This window comes from Heptranchias perlo, chromosome 2, assembly GCF_035084215.1.
Source record: "Heptranchias perlo isolate sHepPer1 chromosome 2, sHepPer1.hap1, whole genome shotgun sequence".
Classification (NCBI taxonomy): Eukaryota; Metazoa; Chordata; class Chondrichthyes; order Hexanchiformes; family Hexanchidae; genus Heptranchias; species Heptranchias perlo.
Window position 1 is genome coordinate 93,395,713 of NC_090326.1, and position 21,058 is coordinate 93,416,770.

Here is a 21,058-nt window from a genome sequence, read left to right on the forward strand (position 1 = left end):
CTGATCATCATCTGACTTAGTGAGCTCCTGCTGGTCGGTTGGTGTGGTGATTCCTTGTGTGTCAAAAAGAATAGTTGGTCTACGTGATAAAGGTTGTACACTCCCAGTAAAGCAAGCATATCCTTATAATTTGGCACTGCTTCCAGAAAACAATTCCATAACATTATTTGACTTAGTTCCTTATAATGTGCTACATTCTCCTCATCTAACCTGGATTCCTAAATGACCATAGAGGACTGGCAATAGAATTAGAGTAGTCTTTGCAACTTTCGATAGCTTAGAATTTCTGCCTGTATGCTTCAAATGTCAAATCATAAGCAGTCACAAATTAATATTTTACAGTATTATTGTCTGCACTGTTCACTGGATCTACACAGTAAAACGTAGTAAGTAGTTTACTGCTAAGTGACGGTGCTATTCTTAAAATTCTTTGTCCCATTTATGGTGATTTACTGGTAATTCATAAGTCTTTAAGAATTTGTCTGTCAGCTTCAGTAATTGGTATAGATTCTTTTTAGTAAATTTGTTCTGCAGAATTCTGGGGTGGTTCAGTGGATCCTCATTTTAATAATATCTTCACCAATGACCCTTTCTTCACAAGTTCCAGTCTTGGTGATTTTTCTTTTTACTCCACTTCTCCGCTGGTGCTGATGCTCCTTTTCTTCCTTGTCACGTTATTGAGCTTCCCTATGCTTGTGCTGCTCCTTTGCACTTGTGGTTGGTACACATGTACTTGGTACACATGTACTTAGTGCTTTGTTTCTCGCTCCTGCTGTAACTTTTATTTCCTATTTTTGTGTAGTAAATGCTATCTTTGTTTTGGCTTCCAGTCTTGCCATTATGAGCAATGTTTAGAAATAGATTCCATTGTAGATGGTGTCTACTTCTGGTAATTTACTTGGATCTAAAATTTGAAGAGTCTGTTTTGGTCTGCATATGATATTTTATCTGTCTCTGACCTGCTCCAGTGACCTTTTCTTGTGCTCAGTCTACTGCACCAGCAAGCTCTGCATTCTGTGAATTGAAATGTGATGTGTGCAGGGTAATCAGGGATAGTAGGCCACAGGGTGAACAATGACCCCTTTTTTTAGATCATTCTTGGGATGTGGGTGTTGCTGCCAAGACTGGCATTATTGCCCAGCCCTAGAACTGAATGGCTTGCTAGGCCACTTCAGAGAGCAGTTAAGAGTCAACTATGTTGGTGTTGGACTGGACTTACATAAAGGCCAGACCAGGTGAGGAATGGTAGGTTCCCTTCCCTAAAGGACATTAGTAAACCATTTTTACGACAATCTGACAATTTCATGGTCACTTTTACTGATACCAGTTTTTTTTATTTCCAGATTTTTAAAAAATTTAATTCAAATTCTTAAACTGCCCTTGTTTGATTTGAACTTGCCTTCTCTGGATTATTGGTCCAGGCCTCTGGATTACTACTCCAGTACAATAACCACTACATTACCGTACCCAATTATTGATTATTTATTGTTTGCATTGGAAATGATGTGGGATCTCACCATATACTCATGATCTCTAGCTAATGGGAAATAACACTCTGACAAACCATATATTTCAGGCTAAAAATTACAAATCAAAATTGTTAAGAAATAAGATTAATAGGAGCAAGAATAAAATGTAGCAGTTTTCACTAGATTACAATACTTATGTTTCAAATTAATAAATGTGACTCTCTCAGAAGTAAAAGTTCGATCATACATGTATGATTGAGAGCTTTACTTAAGACTGAATACTTACCAAGCACTATAATAGTTAGTTGGCTGGTGAAGTAAAAATACACTAAAGAATCACTCCTGCTGTCCAGTTATATCTTGGTTGTCTTTTTGAAGTCTGTACGGAGAAAGAAGATTATAACATGTCCTTCATAATTAACTAACCCTATTAGTCAGTGATCAGTCCTAATTATTTCTTTCACCCGAGCAGATCTGGTAATTGCTAACCTAGCTGCATATCTGGGAAGTAGTCAATTATAGTGCCCTAAGAGTCTTTGAATGTGGAAGGAGAGAATAGTCAACAAAGACAGAAGGCAGGAGAAATTCGTCCAGCATGCAGTTGCAGCAGCCATTTTAATGTAGTTAAAATGTTGATGAGCTGCAAATTCCCATAAAGACATTTAATTTTTTTGATGAAAAGAAACCAGGCAAATCTCCAACCTGCCACAATTATGCCATATGTTAATCATTCTGGCCAGTTGCTTCCCTTGGCATAACATTTCCATGGTGCCAGTAGGCCAGAAGTCATTCCATTCTGCACCATTTGATTCCTTTATCTACAGCTGTACTTCTCCTTTGTAACACTTAATCCTGTCCCAAACCAGATATTCTTCCAATTCCTTTGTTCTAAAAAAAAATATTGATATAACATTAATTACATTGAGACTCTATTCCACATATCCAGAACCTGGTGGAAGAAATTAGATGAATTCTGTCCAACTACAAATAATACTTGAGGCTTGTTAATTTTTTACATATTTTTGTGGTCTCTAATTCTGTACTTCCAACACAAGGTATATACAGTATCCATTCCTCCAAATCTTTTTCTTTGTGAATTGCTTGTCATAACTTGGGAGTCCTAATTCCTGAAAATGTTTTGATCAATCTCCAAATCATCAATGACTTTTGAAGATTGGTGCCCAAACTTGCACGTGATATTCCAAATGTGGCCTCAACAATGATCTGTGCAAGGTCAGAAAGTTCAGTCGTCCCAGTACATGATTAGGCTTGTTAACAATTCACTTGAAGTGAATGTTCAGTAATTACATCCAGGTCATTTTCTACCCATTGGATTTCCCTTGTCAATCAATTTAGTTACCTCATAAGAGGACTGAAGTAGGTTAATGAGATGATTTGTTGCTTCTAATCCATGTGCTTTATAAATGAATATTGATAGTATTCTATAGATTGTTGTTGAGCATATTGCTTCATTGTCTGTGCTGGCTCTCTGCAAGCGCAATCCAAAACTAGTTCCACCACCCTGTTCTCTTCCCACAGCTTTCTATCTTCCTCTGCTTCAAATGTTTATCTACTCTTCCCTGAAAATATGCAGTGGCTTCTGCCTCAACTACTCATGCCAAAGCATTCATAGAAACATAGAAAATAGGAGTGAGAGTAGGCCATTCGGCCCTTCGGGCCTGCTCTGCCATTCAAAATGATCATGGCTGATCGTCTAACTCAGTACCCTGTTCCCGCTTTTGCCCCATATCCCTTGATCCCTTTAGCATTAAGAAATATATCTATCTCCTTCTTGAATACATCTAATGACTTGGCCTCCACTGCCTTCTGTGGTAGAGAATTCCACAGGTTCACCACCCTCTGAGTGAAGAAATTTTTCCTAATCTCTGTTCTAAATGGCATACCCTGTATCCTGAGACTGTGACCACTGGTTCTGGATTCCCCAGCCATCAGGAACATCCTCCCTGCATCTAGTCTGTCTAGTCCTGTTAGAATTTTATATGTTTCGATGAGATCACCTCTCATTCTTGTAAACTCTAGTGAATATAGGCCTAGTCGACCCAATCTCTCCTCATACGTCAGTCCTGCCATCCCAGGAATCAGTCTGGTAAACCTTTGTTGCACTCTCTTCATGGCAAGGACATCCTTCCTCAGATAAGGAGACCAAAACTGCTCACGATACTCCAGGTGTGGTCTCACCAAGGCCCTGTATAACTGCAGTAAGACATTCCTGCTCCTGTACTCAAATCCTCTTGCAATGAAGGCCAACATACCATTCGCCTTCCTAACAACTTGCTGCACCTAAATGCTCGCTTTCAGTGACTGGTGTACAAGGACACCTAGGTCTCGTTGCACCTCCCCTTTTTCCTGCATGAAGAAATTCTACTAGCCTCTTTCCTAACTCCATTAGTGATTTTAAATTGATGACCCTTTGCCACCCCAACTACAAGAAATAGTCTTATTTACCGTCTTCAAAACCTTCAGAATTTGAAAAATCTCTTGAATCTCCGCTCCAGGGAGTAAATTCCTGCAGGGGTTCTCCATTTACACTGGTTCTCTGGGGTTTCCACATTTCTGCTCAAGTTACAACAGGCGAGGAGGAGAATCCACCCACAGAAATTCACTGGTCAGTGAACTGGTAACTGGGGGCATACTCAGTATTAGTACTAGAAGCATAACAGGGGAGCTTAAACTGCTCTCTCCTCTTAAAACTCAGCTCAAGTCTCTCCTTATAACTGTAGCTTCCCATCCCTGATATTATCCTGGTGATTCTAAGCTCTTTGTCTTTAATGCCCATTCTCTAATGTTTGATATTCCACAATGTTAACTGTGGCCTAACCATTGGCTGGTACAAATTTATCATTGCCTCTTTGCTTTTTATAAATAGAAGCAGAGAATATAAAACACAATTCTATTTTTTTTTATGGCTTTACGTAACTGCATTTGCATTTTCAAGATATATATTGGAGCCCCGAGGCCTTTCTGTTCACCCACACCTTTTAGATGTTAGGCCAACAATGGTTATGTCTTGCTTTTTTGAAATTGGGTAATATTTGGCTGTCCTCCAGTTCTCTGGTAAAGCTCATTTCTGGCTTTCCTAAGTATATTAACCAAAGCCTCAATCGATTCTGGTTTAAAGATTTATGTATCTGTAATCCTTAGATTTCTCTGTTCCTGCACTCCATTGAGAGTTCTACTATTTAAGGTATATGCACCATTTTTTAAAGTTGAAAAATGTCCCACATTGCTTCACATAGGTGTAAGGAAAGAAATGGTCACTGAGCCAAGGAAGGTGATTAGGAGGGGTGACCAAAAGCTTGGTTAAAAAGGTGGGTTTTAAGAGAGAGCGGTTTAACCTCTCCCCTTTTTATGCTCTTAATAGAGTGTATGCCACCCCCCCCGCCCCCTCCCGGGTTACCAGTTCATTGACCAGTGCCACTTTTTTTTCCCACTGTTTACCCCTTGTACTTTTGCAACATTTTGGTTGTCCACATCCTTCCTCTGTTCCCCTTTCCCACTCCCCATTGTAACAACACAATTGTTTTTCTCACAGCTGGAAAAAAAAATAGCAGGAACAAAAAATGTACTTTGTCATTTCAGTGGAGGGTGATGAGCACCACAATTGTAGATGAAAACCTTTTAAAAGGTTTGTACAGTTAAAATGTTTTTCCAATGTAAATTCATTTCTTTTATTGCATTTCAGATATATCTTTATTGCAGAGACTGCAGCTCATAATATCCATGTTATGGAAATAAATACAAACAATACTCTGACTCCAGTGAAGGTAAGAGTGTGAAACAATTCTTAGAATCCAGCCAAAGTCCTTAAACGGTAACAAGTTTGCCTGTAAATTTAGATGTGATTTTAGTGTCAAAAAATCTATAATCTGGATGAAATTTCACTCCTGCTTATGTAGTTTGAAGTTAGTATTTTACTGGCAAAACTAACTTTTAATGTTTGAAGTCATTTTAATTATTCTATAACTTCCGGTATATCCAGGGGATTGGCAGTTTTCCTGCTTTGTCAGCATGAGCTGAAAATGTATCAATTAAATGAATGCTAAATTACATTAATAAAGCTAATCAAATATCAAAATTGTGCTTTAACTGTTTTAATTAAAATTAATTCTGCTTGTCTTTTATTTCCCTTATTCTCCATTATCTAGCTCTCTTCCCTCATGTTTATATTTTTAATTTTTACCTTTTTCAACCTAATTTATTCTATATTTTCCCTGTCTAAAACTAACTGCATAGGGTATAGTTCCATGACTGCCGGTCACACTCCAGTACCTTGCTCTTTGGGCCATTATTCACGTATTAGGCTCAATGGTGACCCACTATAGGGGGCATAGCACCTCTGTCAGACAAATGCTATGCCATAATGTTATAGGGCTCTTATAAGCAGTGATTTTTAAGATGCAGCTTAAATTGAAAATTCCCATTGAAAATTAAACAGGTTCCACAATGGGCAGGTATTCTGCCAGATCACCCTCAAGGGGTTGGGGTTGAACTTTACCTCCTTAAACTTTTTAAATGCAAGTTGTTAATTTTTTATAGTGCTTTTAATGGAGAAAAACATTCAAAAGCACTTTAGAGGTGTAATTAGACAAAAATGAACAGAGCCAAAGAAGGAGATATTAGGATGGGTAACAAAATGCTTGGCCAAAGAGGTGGGTTTTAAGGAGGGTCTTCAAGGAGAGAGGTGGAGATGGAGGGAATTCCAGAGCTTCGGGCTTAGACAGCTGAAGGCACAGCCACCAATGGGGGGGGAATGCACAGTCAGAGGAACAGCGTTCAGGGTGTTTTAGGGCTAGAGGAGGTTAGAGATAGGGAGGGGCAAGGCCATGAGGGGATATAAACACGAGGATGAGAATTTTAAATTGAGCTACTGGGGGACCAGGAACCAATGTAGGTCAGCACGGACAGGGATGAGGGATCGGATACGGGCAGCTTAGTTTTGGATGAGCTGAAGTTTATGGAAGGTGGAGGATGAGAGGCCTGCTAGGAGAGCATTGGAATTGTTGCGTCTGGAGATGAGCAAGGCATGGATGAGGGTTTCAATGGCAGATGTGCTGAGGCAGGGAAGAAGGCATGTGATGTTGTGGAAGTAGGTGGTTATTTATGAAGAAGAGTATGTGGGGTTGGAAGCTCAGCTCAAGGTCAAATAGAATGCCAGGATTGCGAAGAGTTTGGTTCCGCCTGAGACGGTGGCCAGGGAGAGGGAGATGGAATCAGCGGTGAAGGTGTGGAGTTTGTAGTAGGGGCCGAAGACTATGGCTTCAGACTACCCAGTCTTTAACTGGAGAAAATTGCGGCTCACCCAAGACTGGATATCGGATAATGCAGTGGATGGATTGACGAGCGGTACAGCTGGGTGTCATCAGTGTACATGTGAAAGCTGATCCTACGTCTGCGGATGATGTCGCTAAGGGCAGCATGTAGACAAGGATGAGGAGGGGGCCAAGGACAGATCCTTGATGAACTCAAAGTAAAAGTGTAGGGGTGGAAGGAGAAGCAATGGTTAGATAGGTAAGAATGGAATCAAACAAATGTAATCCTACTGAACTGGACAATAGAAGAAAGGCATTGGAGGAGGATGATGTGATCGACCATGTCAAAGGCTGCAGAGGTCAAGGAGGCATCGCATTCTAATTTGATGGGTGTGTTGATTCATTACTGTGACTTATAATGCTTAACAATTGTTATTTGAATAACATTTTTAGGGTTGCTTTTAACAGTCAGTTGGGCTAAATTTATTACTGTTTGTGTAAAAATATACACAGTTCTTATAAATGCAAATACTCAAAAGAATAGCCAATTCAAGAATTCTGGAAAAGGAAATAGAAAACCTAGGGTCACACAGAGTGACCGACTACAGCGTTACAAAATCACAGATGGACTAAAAAATATAGTAAAAGATTACCATGTCCATAAAATGCCATCTGAGAGCTGTGACATCTACGGGTATTAAAGCAAGTGATAGGTGAGACTAAAATCCATGTGCGTGACTCCAAGATCACCAAAAAGGAAAAACTAAAATAGTATTAATTTGAAAAGTTCCTGGATCACCTGACAATTTTTGGATGTTTTCACATTTTTTCAATGCAAGGTTCAAGTCATATTCACAGTTGTTATTGTCATTCGAAGTTTAGGAGAAAATCTTGGTTACAAGTGGGTTCTGTACATAGTGTTATTTTAGTCGAATTCTTGGAAGTTAGTGGTGTGTAATAATTTGGTACAAATGCTTACTTAACATAGTCGCACCAAATTCCCCTTGCTATTTTAGCACATTTAAATCATTTATTTTTAACAGGTTGGCGGCTGTTAAAATAGCACAGAGGAATTTGGTGTGTGAGCATTCATGAGAACAGCACATCATCATTTTTACCCTGTAGTGTAAAACAATATATGCTACCAATCTTGAAGATATAATTGAATTGCTTAGCTTAATATTGGTTGCTCTCTGAAGACTTTGCACGTGGGAACTGTGCCAGACAATCTGAAGGTGGATCCGAAGACTGGAGTTGTGTGGATTGGTTGCTGTCCCATTCTCTGGAAATTATTATTCTACAATCCTGAAAATCCCCCAGGTTCTGAGGTTTGTCACTTAAATGTTCAGAAAAAATTGCAACTCTTACTGATTTACTGTGTGTGTGTGTGTAGCTTTATACTTTCAGCTTGTTTGAGATTGCAGATCAGTTTTTCTGGACATGTTGAGTTTTTAAATTAATTTTAAAAAATGTTTGTAATTAATCAGCTGCTGGACTTATTGAACTGTTCAGCATGATGGGCACTTTTTGTTTATAGTTGAATGCCTGCTAACTTAGCTTGTAAATATTAAAGTAAAACTTGTGCCATGCCAAGAACATACAAACTTTTGAAGTTGCAAAGTATAGATCTATCCTGATTGTCTTAGTTTCAAAAAATTTGTAAGTGTTTAAACAAAATCTAGGGGATGATATTGGCACAAGTGTGCAATCATTGAAATGGAAGAGGTTGTGTTGTATCCCAAATGTATATCTGCATTTGTTTTTAAACTTTTTTCAAATCTGAGCCTTTTATGAGAAAAATGCAGACATGGCATTGTGACTTTTCATCTATGGGGAAGGAGGTTTAAATATAGCTTCTGTGTAAACCTAATTATTTTAAACTAACATTAGACTGAAGAAAACAATATGAACTTGAATTCAGATTAAAATTGGAAAGGCCACTTACTTAAGGTAGGCTCATGTCATCACTGGAAAAATAGGCATTTGTTTCAGTTGGCTAGAGTGCTTTATTTTGATAGATCAACTATCAAGTTACATTGGATCAGTAAGCATGTCTCTCTTTACACACAGGTAATCAGAATCTAAGGACCCAAAAGTGACCCAAATGTATGTGAACAATGGCTCTGTTCTCCAAGGCTCATCAGTTGCCACAGTTTATGAAGAAAAACTGCTTATAGGCACAATCTTCCACAAAGCTCTTTACTGTGAGCTTAGTGGTTCATAACCTCAATACATAATGTATGCATTTCCAGTGCCCAGTTAACTACACTTTCACAGCCATTAAAATGATACCCCATTATAACTGGAGAAAATTCTGAACAGTTTTAATAGTTTAAAAAAGGTATTCTATTGTGTGGAAGCAAATCCTTGTCTAAATACTTTTATTTCAGGTGGGTAATGGTATTGAAAAATGCCACACTGGTGAAAAAATTGATCATTTGATGCAGCTGTATGAAAAGTGCTGATAGCATTGCCCTAGTCTCAACTAGTTGGGAGTTGGTCAAGAGTTTTAATATTCGTAGCTTACTTGGAAACAAAATAAATATGAATAGCACTTTAACATCTAATTATAAATTTCATAAACTTTATAGTGTCACTAATTAAACATGAATTATTGTCTGGGAGTACATATTTCATATTTTACTACAAACTTAATAGGATAGCAAACCTCTATTTATGTTCGATAGCTTATCAATGCAGTGTCTCAGCACTTTAAATATAGTAATGCTCTGTTGTATTGTTTTTGGATCATGTAATGGCTTCCTCTTGGTCTAAGTAATTCACTAATCAATCATTAGAATATTATGATGGAAAATTAAATCTTTAGGGAGAAAGGGAAAGAATTGTATTCATGATAAATGTACCTAATTTTCCAGTTTAGGTCTGGAGTTAAAGTAAAACCGTTGAGATTTTTGATCAATGAAAGTAAATTCACCTGTATGTAAAATTTAATAAGGATTTATTAATTAGAAAGTTGTGTAATTTCGAATAAAATAAAATTTTACATGCACTGTATTAAGCTTCTTACTCTTTCGAATGGCCATATTCACTGCAGTAGTATTTACCTGTCCAGATGATAAAGCTGTGACAAGTGGTATTTGATAGTTGTCTGGAGTATCTCAAAGCTATGCTTTCAGTGCAGTATTTATACATTTCATGGTTTTCACTAACAAATCCTGGTTTGTACTTCCGAGGGTTTTTTTTAAAAAGGAAGTTATTAAAATATAAACTCTTTCACTGACAGGATGTGACTAGTGGTGTTGGGGTCTCAACTATTCACTACTTATTAACGACTTAGATGACAGGATGGAGAGAGCCACATATCCAAGTTTGCCGATGACACAAAGGCAGCAGCGTAGATAAAATTAGAGATATTAGATTAAGTGAACAGGGAACCAACTTTGTTGTCATGAAATTCTTGACCTTATAAAATTATTGCAAGATCAGGAACTCCTGTCCACTTTCCTTAGCCTCAGATGTTGATAGTTTATTTTATAATTTAATAGAGACAGACAGGTCTTCGCTTTCCTGTAAATTGACATTGAATAAAAGTAGGGGCTAGAATTAGAGTGGGACCAGTGTAATTGAGGCACAGTGGCTCATGGAATAATCTAAGTGCAGCACAGGAAATATAAATCTGCTGATTTTTACCTGCAACTGCAGACCCCAACTGTGAAAAGCTAGCTATCTGTATAATGTGTACATTGAAACTAGCAGTACACTCTGGAATAAGTATTCTTGCAGAAAGATAATGTGTTAAAGTAACCATGGCTATTAAAAATACAGGTTACTTAGAATACTATGAATAACTTATTAGGTGGAAAACATCTTTCAAGGATAATGAAACATAAAATGTGAAAGAAACACATAGTTAAACGACTTTTCAATTCTTGTTACTTTTAATGCATTTGTTGTCTGACAACAATGCTACTCAATGGCAAGTGGCAAGTTGCTTATTTACATTAACAAAAATTAGTTCATCACAGGCATTTTAAAACCAAGGGAAAAAAGGACAAACTAGCCATTATAAAGCTCCCATCAGTCATGAACATTGAAATAAAACATTGAGGAATGCAATTTTGTAAACACAACATAGGAATACAGTACATCACTAAGCACAGAGGACTAGGTTCAGGCATGGCACTAAGGTTTTCATTATCATGCAGTCAGAGGAACATTGTGAATAGGTGTTCAAATCAGACACCAAGCCATGCTATTTGTACACATTTTACTCAAAAGTATGTAACTTCTTCCATCTTATGGTGCTTATGTAATACAAATAGAAGGTACACCCGAGCAATTTAAAACAATTTCAACACCCTCAGTGCATTTCTTTGTTAGCTGCCCAGTCATTCTTGAGCTACATGTAACTGTATTACTTCAAAATGAATTAACTGTTACACAATTCAGAAAAAGGCAAAAACACCAATACAACATCCTTTAATACAGTTTGTTAAATACCAAAAATATCCCTCATTCTGTGCAGGCGCTGCATCATACCTTCCTATTATGGATCATTATCTCCACCTTATAATATGCTTGCTCAATTTATTTCACTGCTTTTGGTATTTATTTTAAAATTAATTGTATGCAAAGTCAATTTTCTCTCAGCTTCATAGCATTTAACAGGACAATAGTTCTCTACAATCAAAAAATATTCCAAAAAAACAATTTATACCAGGCTGGCTGATTCAGTTAATTACAGCACTATTATAATAGTTAATCCAACAGCCTCAAGAATTTGATACCTACCGATTAGTGATTTTCACTTTAGTAGTAAATCTGGAATATTTATCCAGCAGGACTTTCGTATAATAGAGTAAGCTATACAGCACGATGTTTTACCAGACAAGTTATCTAACAGATAACATGAAATTCCAGGAATTGGTACACTGACAGTCATGTACACTGAAAAAAACTTAAATGAAGCTTAACATTATTACAAATGGGAAAGTGAAAGGAAGAGTTTCATCATTACTGCAACTAGGAAAGGCAAATTAATACAACAGAACAATGCTATTCTGAACATCACCGTTATGCTCAGATCAGTAATCCAAACGGACAGGGGGTGATAGCCCTAAAGACAGTACTTGGCCTAAATAGTTGAAAGGAGTATGCACAATTCATTGTAGAGCAGTATGTGAACTGCCATTCCTGACATTATTTTTCCTTCTCTGCACAAGTTTTGATATTTATCAGTGGGGTTGGAAGAGAGAGAGTACCTGTCCTGCTGGCTACTACAAGGAAGCCAGGAAAGGGTAACTGAAGTGACATCTTAACAATAAGCAATAGAAGAAATATAGCAGGGCAAACCAAATGCAGCACAGTGGCCAGAAGATACAGGTGAAGTACAGTACATCACTTGTCTGAACAAATCAGTAGCCCCAACTGAGTTTGGTGCCAACTGATTTAGATTAGCTGCATTGCACTTTAGAACTGTTAAGACTATCGGAAGAGATTTTGGAGAGGGCAATCATAACTGGTACAGTTTCTTTTTGTACATACCCTCTCTGTTAATAATCAAGCTTTATTGTTGAACCTCTGGATTAACGGATGAATCAGTCTGGTACACTTCGAATCAAAAACATTAACAACCAGCAGTGGTGCGGATCTGAAATAGAATTATAGTAAACCTACAAATAGAATTATGGTAAACCTCTTTGATAACAGGAGAAATGGCCTACAACCAACCCACTAAATTAGTTTAATTAAATGCCCATACTTGTCTGCTGCTTAATTTTAATGCAAGAGTGCATTAGAACCAAGAATTTTAAGCCACGAAAATACTTTCAAAGTAGTGAAATGGAACTTAAAACTCAGTTATGGTGAAAGTGCTTAATGCCACATGTTGAGGAGTATATTTCACTGTCAAAACTTCATATGAAAATATGTTCAACTTTTTGGTGCTGTGCAGTCTTTAATTGCTTTAAATAAAATGTGAACTACTGGCTCTAATTGATGACTGAAGCAACTATAAACAAAATACAGACTATTATATACAGTGATGGAGAAGACAGGAAACTGGTACGTTTTCAGCCGTTCATTGGAAAGTTATTCATTAATGATGCTCATTGTTTCTGCTTACATTGTACAATACATGGGTGCAAATCTATTTACATGCCAACAGAGGGTATGGATTTAATTCAAAAAACATACAAAGGGCCATACAAATTTAATTTAGATACACAGATCATATTCTAAACTACATTTATTAAGCACAAGGGCATTAAAAAAAATTCTTTCATAGTAATATTGTTGCTAATAAGATTATCTCAACAAAGCCATCAGGCTAACCCTCAAACCATGTGAGATAATATGTGGACATAGTAAAAGAAAAATTGTTCACATATAAAATACTGGTGTTATGAAACATACTTTCCTTAATATCTTAAGAAGTTGGGGCATTGATTCGGTAATGTCCAAATGAGGAGTCAGATTATTGCACACATATTTTACATCTAATGAAACTAAATACTGGATAAGCTGAGAGTTGATTTTAGAAACAGTCAAATGGGATAGGTTTCAAATCATTAGAGACACAAATGCATTTTAAGAGATCATGCCATTTACCATAAAAAAAGCCATCAATATAGACAATAGCCAACATGCGTGCACCTTCCTTAATTTATGATCAGACCCAAATGCTCTAATGAATTATCTTCCTACTGATCTTTCTGAATTGGCACATAACTAAATTTATACCACTTACATGTGGGATAAAAAAGTGATATTCTGTAGAAATTCTATAACCAGTGAATAACAGATTGATCAGATTTTTTTAAACATGGCCCTGTTTGTTTAATCACCCTTTTCCCTCCCCATTTCACAGATCAAACCACCAAGCCCTTAGATCCTCAGCAATATAAAATCCCACATAAAAACGTTTTTATAGTTTGTCACTTAGCCAGTTAAAACTTTAGTTCCATAACACATTATAAATTAAGTTATACTTTGGCCCAACATAACTAATTTGTTATAAATCTAATCCCCGCTTTGGAAAATCTTCAATATGGCAGCCAAACACAAGAGTTATCCACATGTGACTTTAAAGGGAATATTGAAACTCTCAGCTAACTTCCATGAAACTTGAGTAATAAATACAATACAGAATAATGGAGTGTGCAATAATAATCCACCACTTGTGAAAATTACCTTTATATCTTTAAGTAAGCTTTCTTAGTGGTGGAGTTAAATGGGTATTCACCCTTACCCACAGCTATATCCTCCATCACACAGTGGTACTGCAAGAAGTATTACTTGGGTATAGCTTCCTGCTCAGGAGTTTAAATCCATTGAATATCAGTGCAATATACAGATCTCAGAAATTGCTTATTCTAGGTCCTCTCCTTTACAGTTCATACCTTTAATTTACAGAAGATAAAATATTTTGATGAGAAAATGATTTGCACATACAATCATTTTATGTAATGCAGAGACTATGTGAAACTGTAAACTCTTAGTTCTCAACGATATGAAGGTTCTGGGAAAACACAGCAGTTCATGAAAGGACCAAGTTCCTTCTCTTTTTTAAACTTAAAAAATTGGCACCTAAATGCCAACAATAAAATTATTTTCATTTAAACTGGAGAAATATTCTTGTACAAATATTTAAAAAGGGACAAAGTTTATCCACATCCCATTTTTTAAAGACTGCATGAAAATAGATATTACATTTGTATGGCCGTAACTTCCAATTCTAACACTTCCAAACCAGAAAGCTGACAGTATTTGTATGGTCCTTTCACTCTCCTCTGCTTTTTAGTTCATAACTTGTCCGACAAGTTGTTTTTGACAGTCACACACTTGCAGGTCCCTCTACTAGGCTTCATTCAGCTTAGTGCTAATTCAAGGGAAATCACAAAAGTAATACAAAAGTCTTCTATAGGTGCCAGTGTGTGTAATGGTAAAATAACAGTAGTACAAAAATGCCACTGATTTTAGGTCCTTTTATGATGGCTACCAAAACATCCCTAATTCTGAGGTGTTTGGAAAATTTGAGATCTGAAGTGCATTCTTCTTAAAATCTGTACATTTTAACAAAGCTCTGTTGCACAGGATTCTGCAGTCTGGGTTCATGTTAAAACCCTTTCAGTCTTCCTTAATAACCCAGAACTTCTATCATTCTTACTCAGTGTCAGGCTCTGCTGCTAGAAATAACGACTTGCTTGTTTTCTTATTCTTTTTCAGAAGTTGTTCCTGTTCCTTTTTTCTCCGTTTTTCCCTTTGTTTCTCTAACTTCTGTTGAGCTTTACGTGCTTTTTCAACTGATGACTTCAGTTCCTTTAACTTCTTTTTGATGATTGCCCGATCTTGAGAAATAGTAATACCCAATGCCTGCAGTAAAGCAACTGCAGTTAATATAAAATAAACAAGTAAGCATCCACCCTAACATCTGGGCACACAAACATTACTAAAAACAAAAACTGCTAGAAGTACACAGTAAGTCTGCTAGCATCTGTAAAGAGAAAAGACAGGTTAACATTTTGGATAGAAACCCTTTGGCAGAACTGAAAAAGGAAGGCATGGAAGGCCAATAAGCCTTTATAGGACTAACCAAAACCAAGAGGGAGGCAGGGAACAACTGGTAAAGATTGCGAGTTAAATATTCTAAACACTCATACAAAGTAAGTAGTTTATTTCTTTTTCCAAGTCAGCCAAATGTGTGACATGTACTTCAACTCATCATGACCAAGTCAAAATACCGAGAAATCAAATCATGTAAGTTAAATCTTCATTTGCCTGACTTGGAGTGAATACTCTCCTCCTCTAGGTACAATGCCCACTTACCTATGGTCACAGAACTAAGGTGCAGAGTAGCAAGAGTCAAGGCTAAGGAACCCCAAGGGTGCAGAGGAATACTGCTGAATTTTAACCATGTAAAACCAAGCAGCTCACCAATAAGAGCACAGGTAAGCTTTTGCTGCTTGCGCAGCTAGGACTACCCTACACATTAGGGCTTTGACTTGCAGTGTTATCTGAACCAGAATTGGAAGAATCCCAGTCTCCACTGATAGGTATATTTCTCCAGGTTCCATCAGTGATTCAGGCTGTCTGATCAACAGTGCCTGGGTGCACAGTGGATCTGCCTGACTTGGTTATCAGATTACCGAGGCTGCCTCGGAGGATCAACTCAGTTCCATTGTCAGGCATGTCATCTTGGATCCTATAGAGACCTCAGACACCTCCTCAAACAAAAAGCAAAATACTGCAGATGTTGGAAATCTGAAATAAAAACACAAAACGTTGTAGACACTCAGCGGGTCAGACAGCATCTGTCGAGAAAATACAAGTCGGTCGATGCATCGAATGTTTATAGGTCATTCTATTTTTCTATTCCTGTGTGTGTGGTCATTGCGTGTTATTTTTATTTTCCCTTTTCCTTGTTCTGTTCCCTTTTTAAATGCTGTTTGTCTACAGTTCTGTGGAGGGTTCAGCACCCAAAATGTCAACTAACTTGTGCTCCCTCGACAGATGCTGCCTGACCTGCTGAGTGCATCCAGCATTTTCTGTTTTTCTTCCACTTACCTCCACTCCTCTCCAAAGAGGCTAGTTACAAGTTGGTCATTAGACAACTGAGAGGTGTGAGTTTGAGCCCTCACTTGGCAGAAAACAGATACAAGAAACTTTTCACAGTGGCCTGATGAACAGCACAACTCACCTTAAAATGTGCGAGCACAATGTCATCCCGATCACAACATGGACACACCCAATAACCCATCAAACAATGTGATGGGGTGTCAATTGAAGGCAGAGTTCATGCAGAGAAATGTGAAGTATTGCATTTTGGAAGGAAAAATGAGAAGAGGCAATATAAATGGTACAATTTTAAAAGGGGTGCAGGAACAGAGAGACCTGAGCGTTTACATTCATAAATCTTTGAAGGTGGCAGGGCAAGTCAATAAGGCTGTTAAAAAAGCATATGGGATTCATGGCTTTATAAATAGAGGCATAGAGTACAAAAGCAAGGAAGGTATGGTAAACTTTTATAAATCACTGGTTAGAGAAATTTGAGCTGATTAGAGCGAGCCAACGTGGATTTGTCAAGGGTAGCTCATATCTAATGAACCTAATTGAATTTTTTGAGGAAGTAACTAAAGTAGTAGACAGGTGAATGTCTATGGATGTAGATCATATGAACTTCCAGAGGCATTTGTTAAGGTTCCACATAAGAGACTGTTAGGTAATATTATAGCTCATGGAATTGAGGGCAAATTATTGATCTGGTTAGGAGATTAATTAGGTGGTAGAAGACAGAGAGAAGGGATAATGGGTATGTACTCGAATTGGAAGGAAGTGACTAGTGGTGGCTCATAAGGATTTGTGCTGGGGCCTCAACTAGTCACTATATTTATTGATGACTTAGATGACACAAGAGAGAGCCATATATCCAAGTTTGCTGATGACACAAAAACTGGTGGCATAGTAGTGTAGACGGGAGCAGAAAATTACAAAAAAACACCGATAGATTAAATGACTGGGCAAGTGGAGGCTAAGGGGATACTTGATTGAGGTGTACAAAATTATGAGGGGCCTAGATAGAGTAGACAGGAAGTATCTGTTTCCCTTGGCTGAGAGTTCAAAAACTAGACATAGATTTAAGCTGATTGGCAGAAGGATTAGAGACAACATGAGAAAAAACTTTTTTACCCAGAGGGTGGTGGGTGTATGGAATTCGCTGCCCGAATTGGTGGTAGAGGCAGGGACCCTCAACTCTTTTAAAAAGTACCTGGACCTGCACCTAAAGTGCTGTAAGCTGCAGGGCTACGGACTGGGTGCCGGAAGGTGGGATTAGAATGGGCACCTCGTTGTTCTTTGAGCCGGCGCGGACATGATGGGCTGAATGGCCCCCTTCTGTGCTGTATCTTTTCTATGGTTCTAGCTGTGGCAGATGGATTTCAACCCAGGTATGTGTGATATCATCCATTTTGGACCAAAGAGGGGTAGATCCGAGTATTTTTTAAATGGTGAAAAGCTAGGAACAGTGGAGATCCAAAGAGATCAGGGGGTCCATGTACACAGATCGCTAAATGTAGTGGTGAGGTACAAAAAATAATCAAAAAGGCTAATGGAATGTTAGCCTTTATAACTAGAGGGCAAGAAAAGAAAGTGATGGAAGTTTTGTTACAGCTATACAAAGCCCTGGTTAGACAACATCTGGAGTACTGTGTACAGTTCTGGGCATTGCACCTAAGGAAGGATATATTGGCCTTGGAACGAGTGCAGCGCAGATTCACCAGAATGTTACCAGGGCTCCAAGGGTTAGATTATGAGGAGAGATTACATAAACTAGGCTTGTATTCCTGGAATATAGAAGGTTAAGGGGTGATTTGATTGAGGTTTTTAGGATTTTGAAAGGAATTGATAGGGTAGATGGAGAGAAACTTTTTCCGCTGGTGTGGGAGTCTAGGACAAGGGGACATAATCTTAAAATCAGAGCCAGGCCATTCAGGAGAGAAATTAAGAAACACTTCTTCACGCAAAGAGGGGTAGAAGTGTGGAACTCTCTCCCACAAAAAGCAATAGATGCTAGCTCAATAATTTTAAATCTGAGATCAAGAGATTTTTGCTAGCCAAGGGTATTAGGGGATATGGAGCGAAGGCGGGTGGATGGAGTTAGGGTACAGATCGGCCATGATCTCATTGAATGGCGGTACTGGTCCATAGAATCATTTTTTCCCTTCAAGTACTTATCCAATTCCCTTTTGAAAGTCACGATTGAATCTGCCTCCACCACCCTTTCAGGCAGTGCACTCCAGATCATAACCACTCGCTGTGTAAAAATGTTTTTCCTCATGTCGCCTTTGGTTCTTTTGCCAATCACCTTAAATTTATGTCCTCTGGTTCTTGACCATTCCGCCAATGGGAACAGTTCACCTCTATCTACTCTGTCTAGGCCCCTCATGATTTTGAACACCTCCATCAAATCTCCTCTCAACTTTCTCTGTTCTAAGGAGAACAACCCAACTTCTCCAGTCTATCCACGTAACTGAAGTCCCTCATCCCTGGAACCATTCTAGTAAATCTTTTCTGCACCCTTGTAGTTTCTGGGTTTATTCTTACACCCTTTTTTGAACAAGGGTGTAACATTTGCAATTCTCCAGTCCTCTGACATCACCGCTGTATCTAAGGATGATTGGAAGATTACGGCCAGTACTGCTGCAATTTCCACCCTTACTTCCCTCAGCAACCTAGGATGCATCCCATCCGGACCGGGTGACTTATCTGCTTTAAGTACAGTCAGCCTTTCTAGTACCACCTTTTTATCAATTTTTAGCCCTTCGAGTATCTCAACTACCTCTTTTTTTATTGTGCTTTTGGCAGCATCTTCTTCCTTGGTAAAGACAGATGCAAAGTACTAATTTAGTACCTCAGCCAAGCCCGCTGCTTCCATGAGTTGATCTTTTTGGTCTCTAGTCAGCCCCACCCCTCCTCGTACTATCCGTTTACTATTTATAAGCTTATAGTCGACTTTTGGATTCCCTTTTATGTTCGTTGTCACCCTATTCTCATACTCTCTTTTTGCCCCTCGTATTTCCGTTTTCACTTCCCCTCTGAACTTTCTATTCAGCCTGGTTCTCACTTGTATTATCAAACCGACATCTGTCATAAACCTCCTTTTTCTGCTTCATCTTACTCTCTACCTCTTTCGTCATCCAGGGAGCTATGGTTTTGGTTGCCTTACCTTTCCCCCTCATGGAATGTATCCGAACCATCTCCTCTTTAAAGGCCACCACCCATTGTTCAATTACAGTTTTGCCTGCCAATCTTTGATTTCAATCTATCCGGGTAAATCTGTTCTCAACCCACTGAAATTGGCCCTCCTCCAATTTTTTTTTATTCGTTCATGGGATGTGGGCATCGCTGGCAAGGCAGGCATTCATTGCCCATCCCTAATTGCCCTTGAGAAGGTGGTGGTGAGCCGCCTTCTTGAACCGCTGCAGTCCGTGTGGTGAAGGTTCTCCCACAGTGCTGTTAGGTAGGGAGTTCCAGGATTTTGACCCAGCGACGATGAAGGAACGGCGATATATTACCAAGGCGGGGTGGTGTGTGACTTGGAGGGGAACGTGCAGGTGGTGTTGTTCCCACGTGCCTGCTGCCCTTGTCTTTCCAGGTGGTAGAGGTCGCGGGTTTGGGAGGTGCTGTCGAAGAAGCCTTGGCAAGTTGCTGCAGTGCATCCTGTAGATGGTACACACTGCAGCCACAGTGCACCAGTGGTGAAGGGAGTGAATGTTTAGGGTGGTGGATGGGGTGCCAATCAAGCGGGCTGCTTTGTCCTGGAGTATTGTCTTGAGTTGTTAGAGCTGCACTCATCCAAGCAAGTTGACTGACACTTGCTCCACTTGACCCACCTCATTGCCCAGAACCAGGTCCAGCAAAGCCTCCTTCCTCATTGGGCCAGAAAAATACTGATCAAGGAAGTTCTCCTGAACACACTTCAGAAATTCTCCCCCCACTCTGCCCTTTACACTATTACTATCCCAGTCCATATTAGGATAATTGAAGTCCCCACTATCACTACCCTATGGTTCTTGCACCTCTCTGTAATTTCCCTGCAAACTTGTTCCTCTATATCCTTCCCACTAGTTGGTGGCCTATAGAATACACCCAGTATTGTAAAGGCACCTCTATTGTTCCTTGACTCCTCCAGGACATCCTCTCTCTCCAGCACTGCAATATTCTCCTTAATCAATACTGCCACCCCTCCTTCTTTCTTTCCTTGCCTATCTTTCCTGAACATTTTGAATCCAGGAATATTTAGTCCCCAATCCTGCCCTTTTTTAAGCCAGGTCTCCGTTATCGCCACAATATCATGTTCTCATGTGGCTATTTGCACCTGCAGCTCACCAACTTTATTTACCACACTTCGTGCATTTACACACATGCACTGTAAACCTATGTTAGACCTTCTTGTATTCTCTCTCAGTCTGATCCCACCTAATACCGTACTATTTCTTACTCCAGTGCTATCTGTCTCTCCCAATCCTTTGTGCACCCTGTTTCTCCTTCCCAGTGCTACATTCTGGTGCCCATCCCCCTAACAAATTAGTTTAAACTCTCCCCCTCAGCACTACTGAACCTCCCTGCGAGAACATTGACCCCAGCTCGTCCGGCCTGTACAGGTCCCACCTCCCCCATCACCAAGACTGCCTACTTCCACCTCCGTAACGTTTCCCGTCTCCGCCACCTGCTGCTGAAATCCTCATCCCCGCCTTTGTTACCTCTAGACATCTTCCACTCTCCATAAACTTGAGCTAATTCAAAACTCTGCTGCCCGTATCCTAACTCACACCAAGTCCCGTTCTCCCATCACCCTTGTGC

The 21,058-nt window shown here is 39.0% G+C and overlaps 2 protein-coding genes across 9 annotated transcripts in view; one reads left to right on the top strand and one right to left on the bottom strand.

The window, feature by feature from the left end:
* Positions 1-8,912, top strand: part of LOC137332274 (serum paraoxonase/arylesterase 2-like) — a 34,922-nt gene extending 26,010 nt beyond the window's left edge. Inside the window, exons 8-10 of the mRNA XM_067995983.1 lie at positions 5,173-5,254; positions 7,939-8,067; positions 8,810-8,912. Coding sequence (XP_067852084.1) covers positions 5,173-5,254; positions 7,939-8,067; positions 8,810-8,824 — 226 coding nt within the window. The 3' untranslated portion in view covers positions 8,825-8,912. The remainder of the gene's footprint in view (positions 1-5,172; positions 5,255-7,938; positions 8,068-8,809) is intronic.
* A 1,707-nt stretch (positions 8,913-10,619) lies between these two features.
* The window catches only part of ppp1r9a (protein phosphatase 1, regulatory subunit 9A), a 371,465-nt gene continuing 361,026 nt past the window's right edge, over positions 10,620-21,058 (bottom strand). For all 8 annotated transcript variants that reach the window (XM_068004352.1, XM_068004343.1, XM_068004329.1 and 5 more), the window contains one exon: positions 10,620-15,073. In XM_068004352.1, coding sequence (XP_067860453.1) covers positions 14,864-15,073 — 210 coding nt within the window. In that variant the 3' untranslated portion in view covers positions 10,620-14,863. The remainder of the gene's footprint in view (positions 15,074-21,058) is intronic.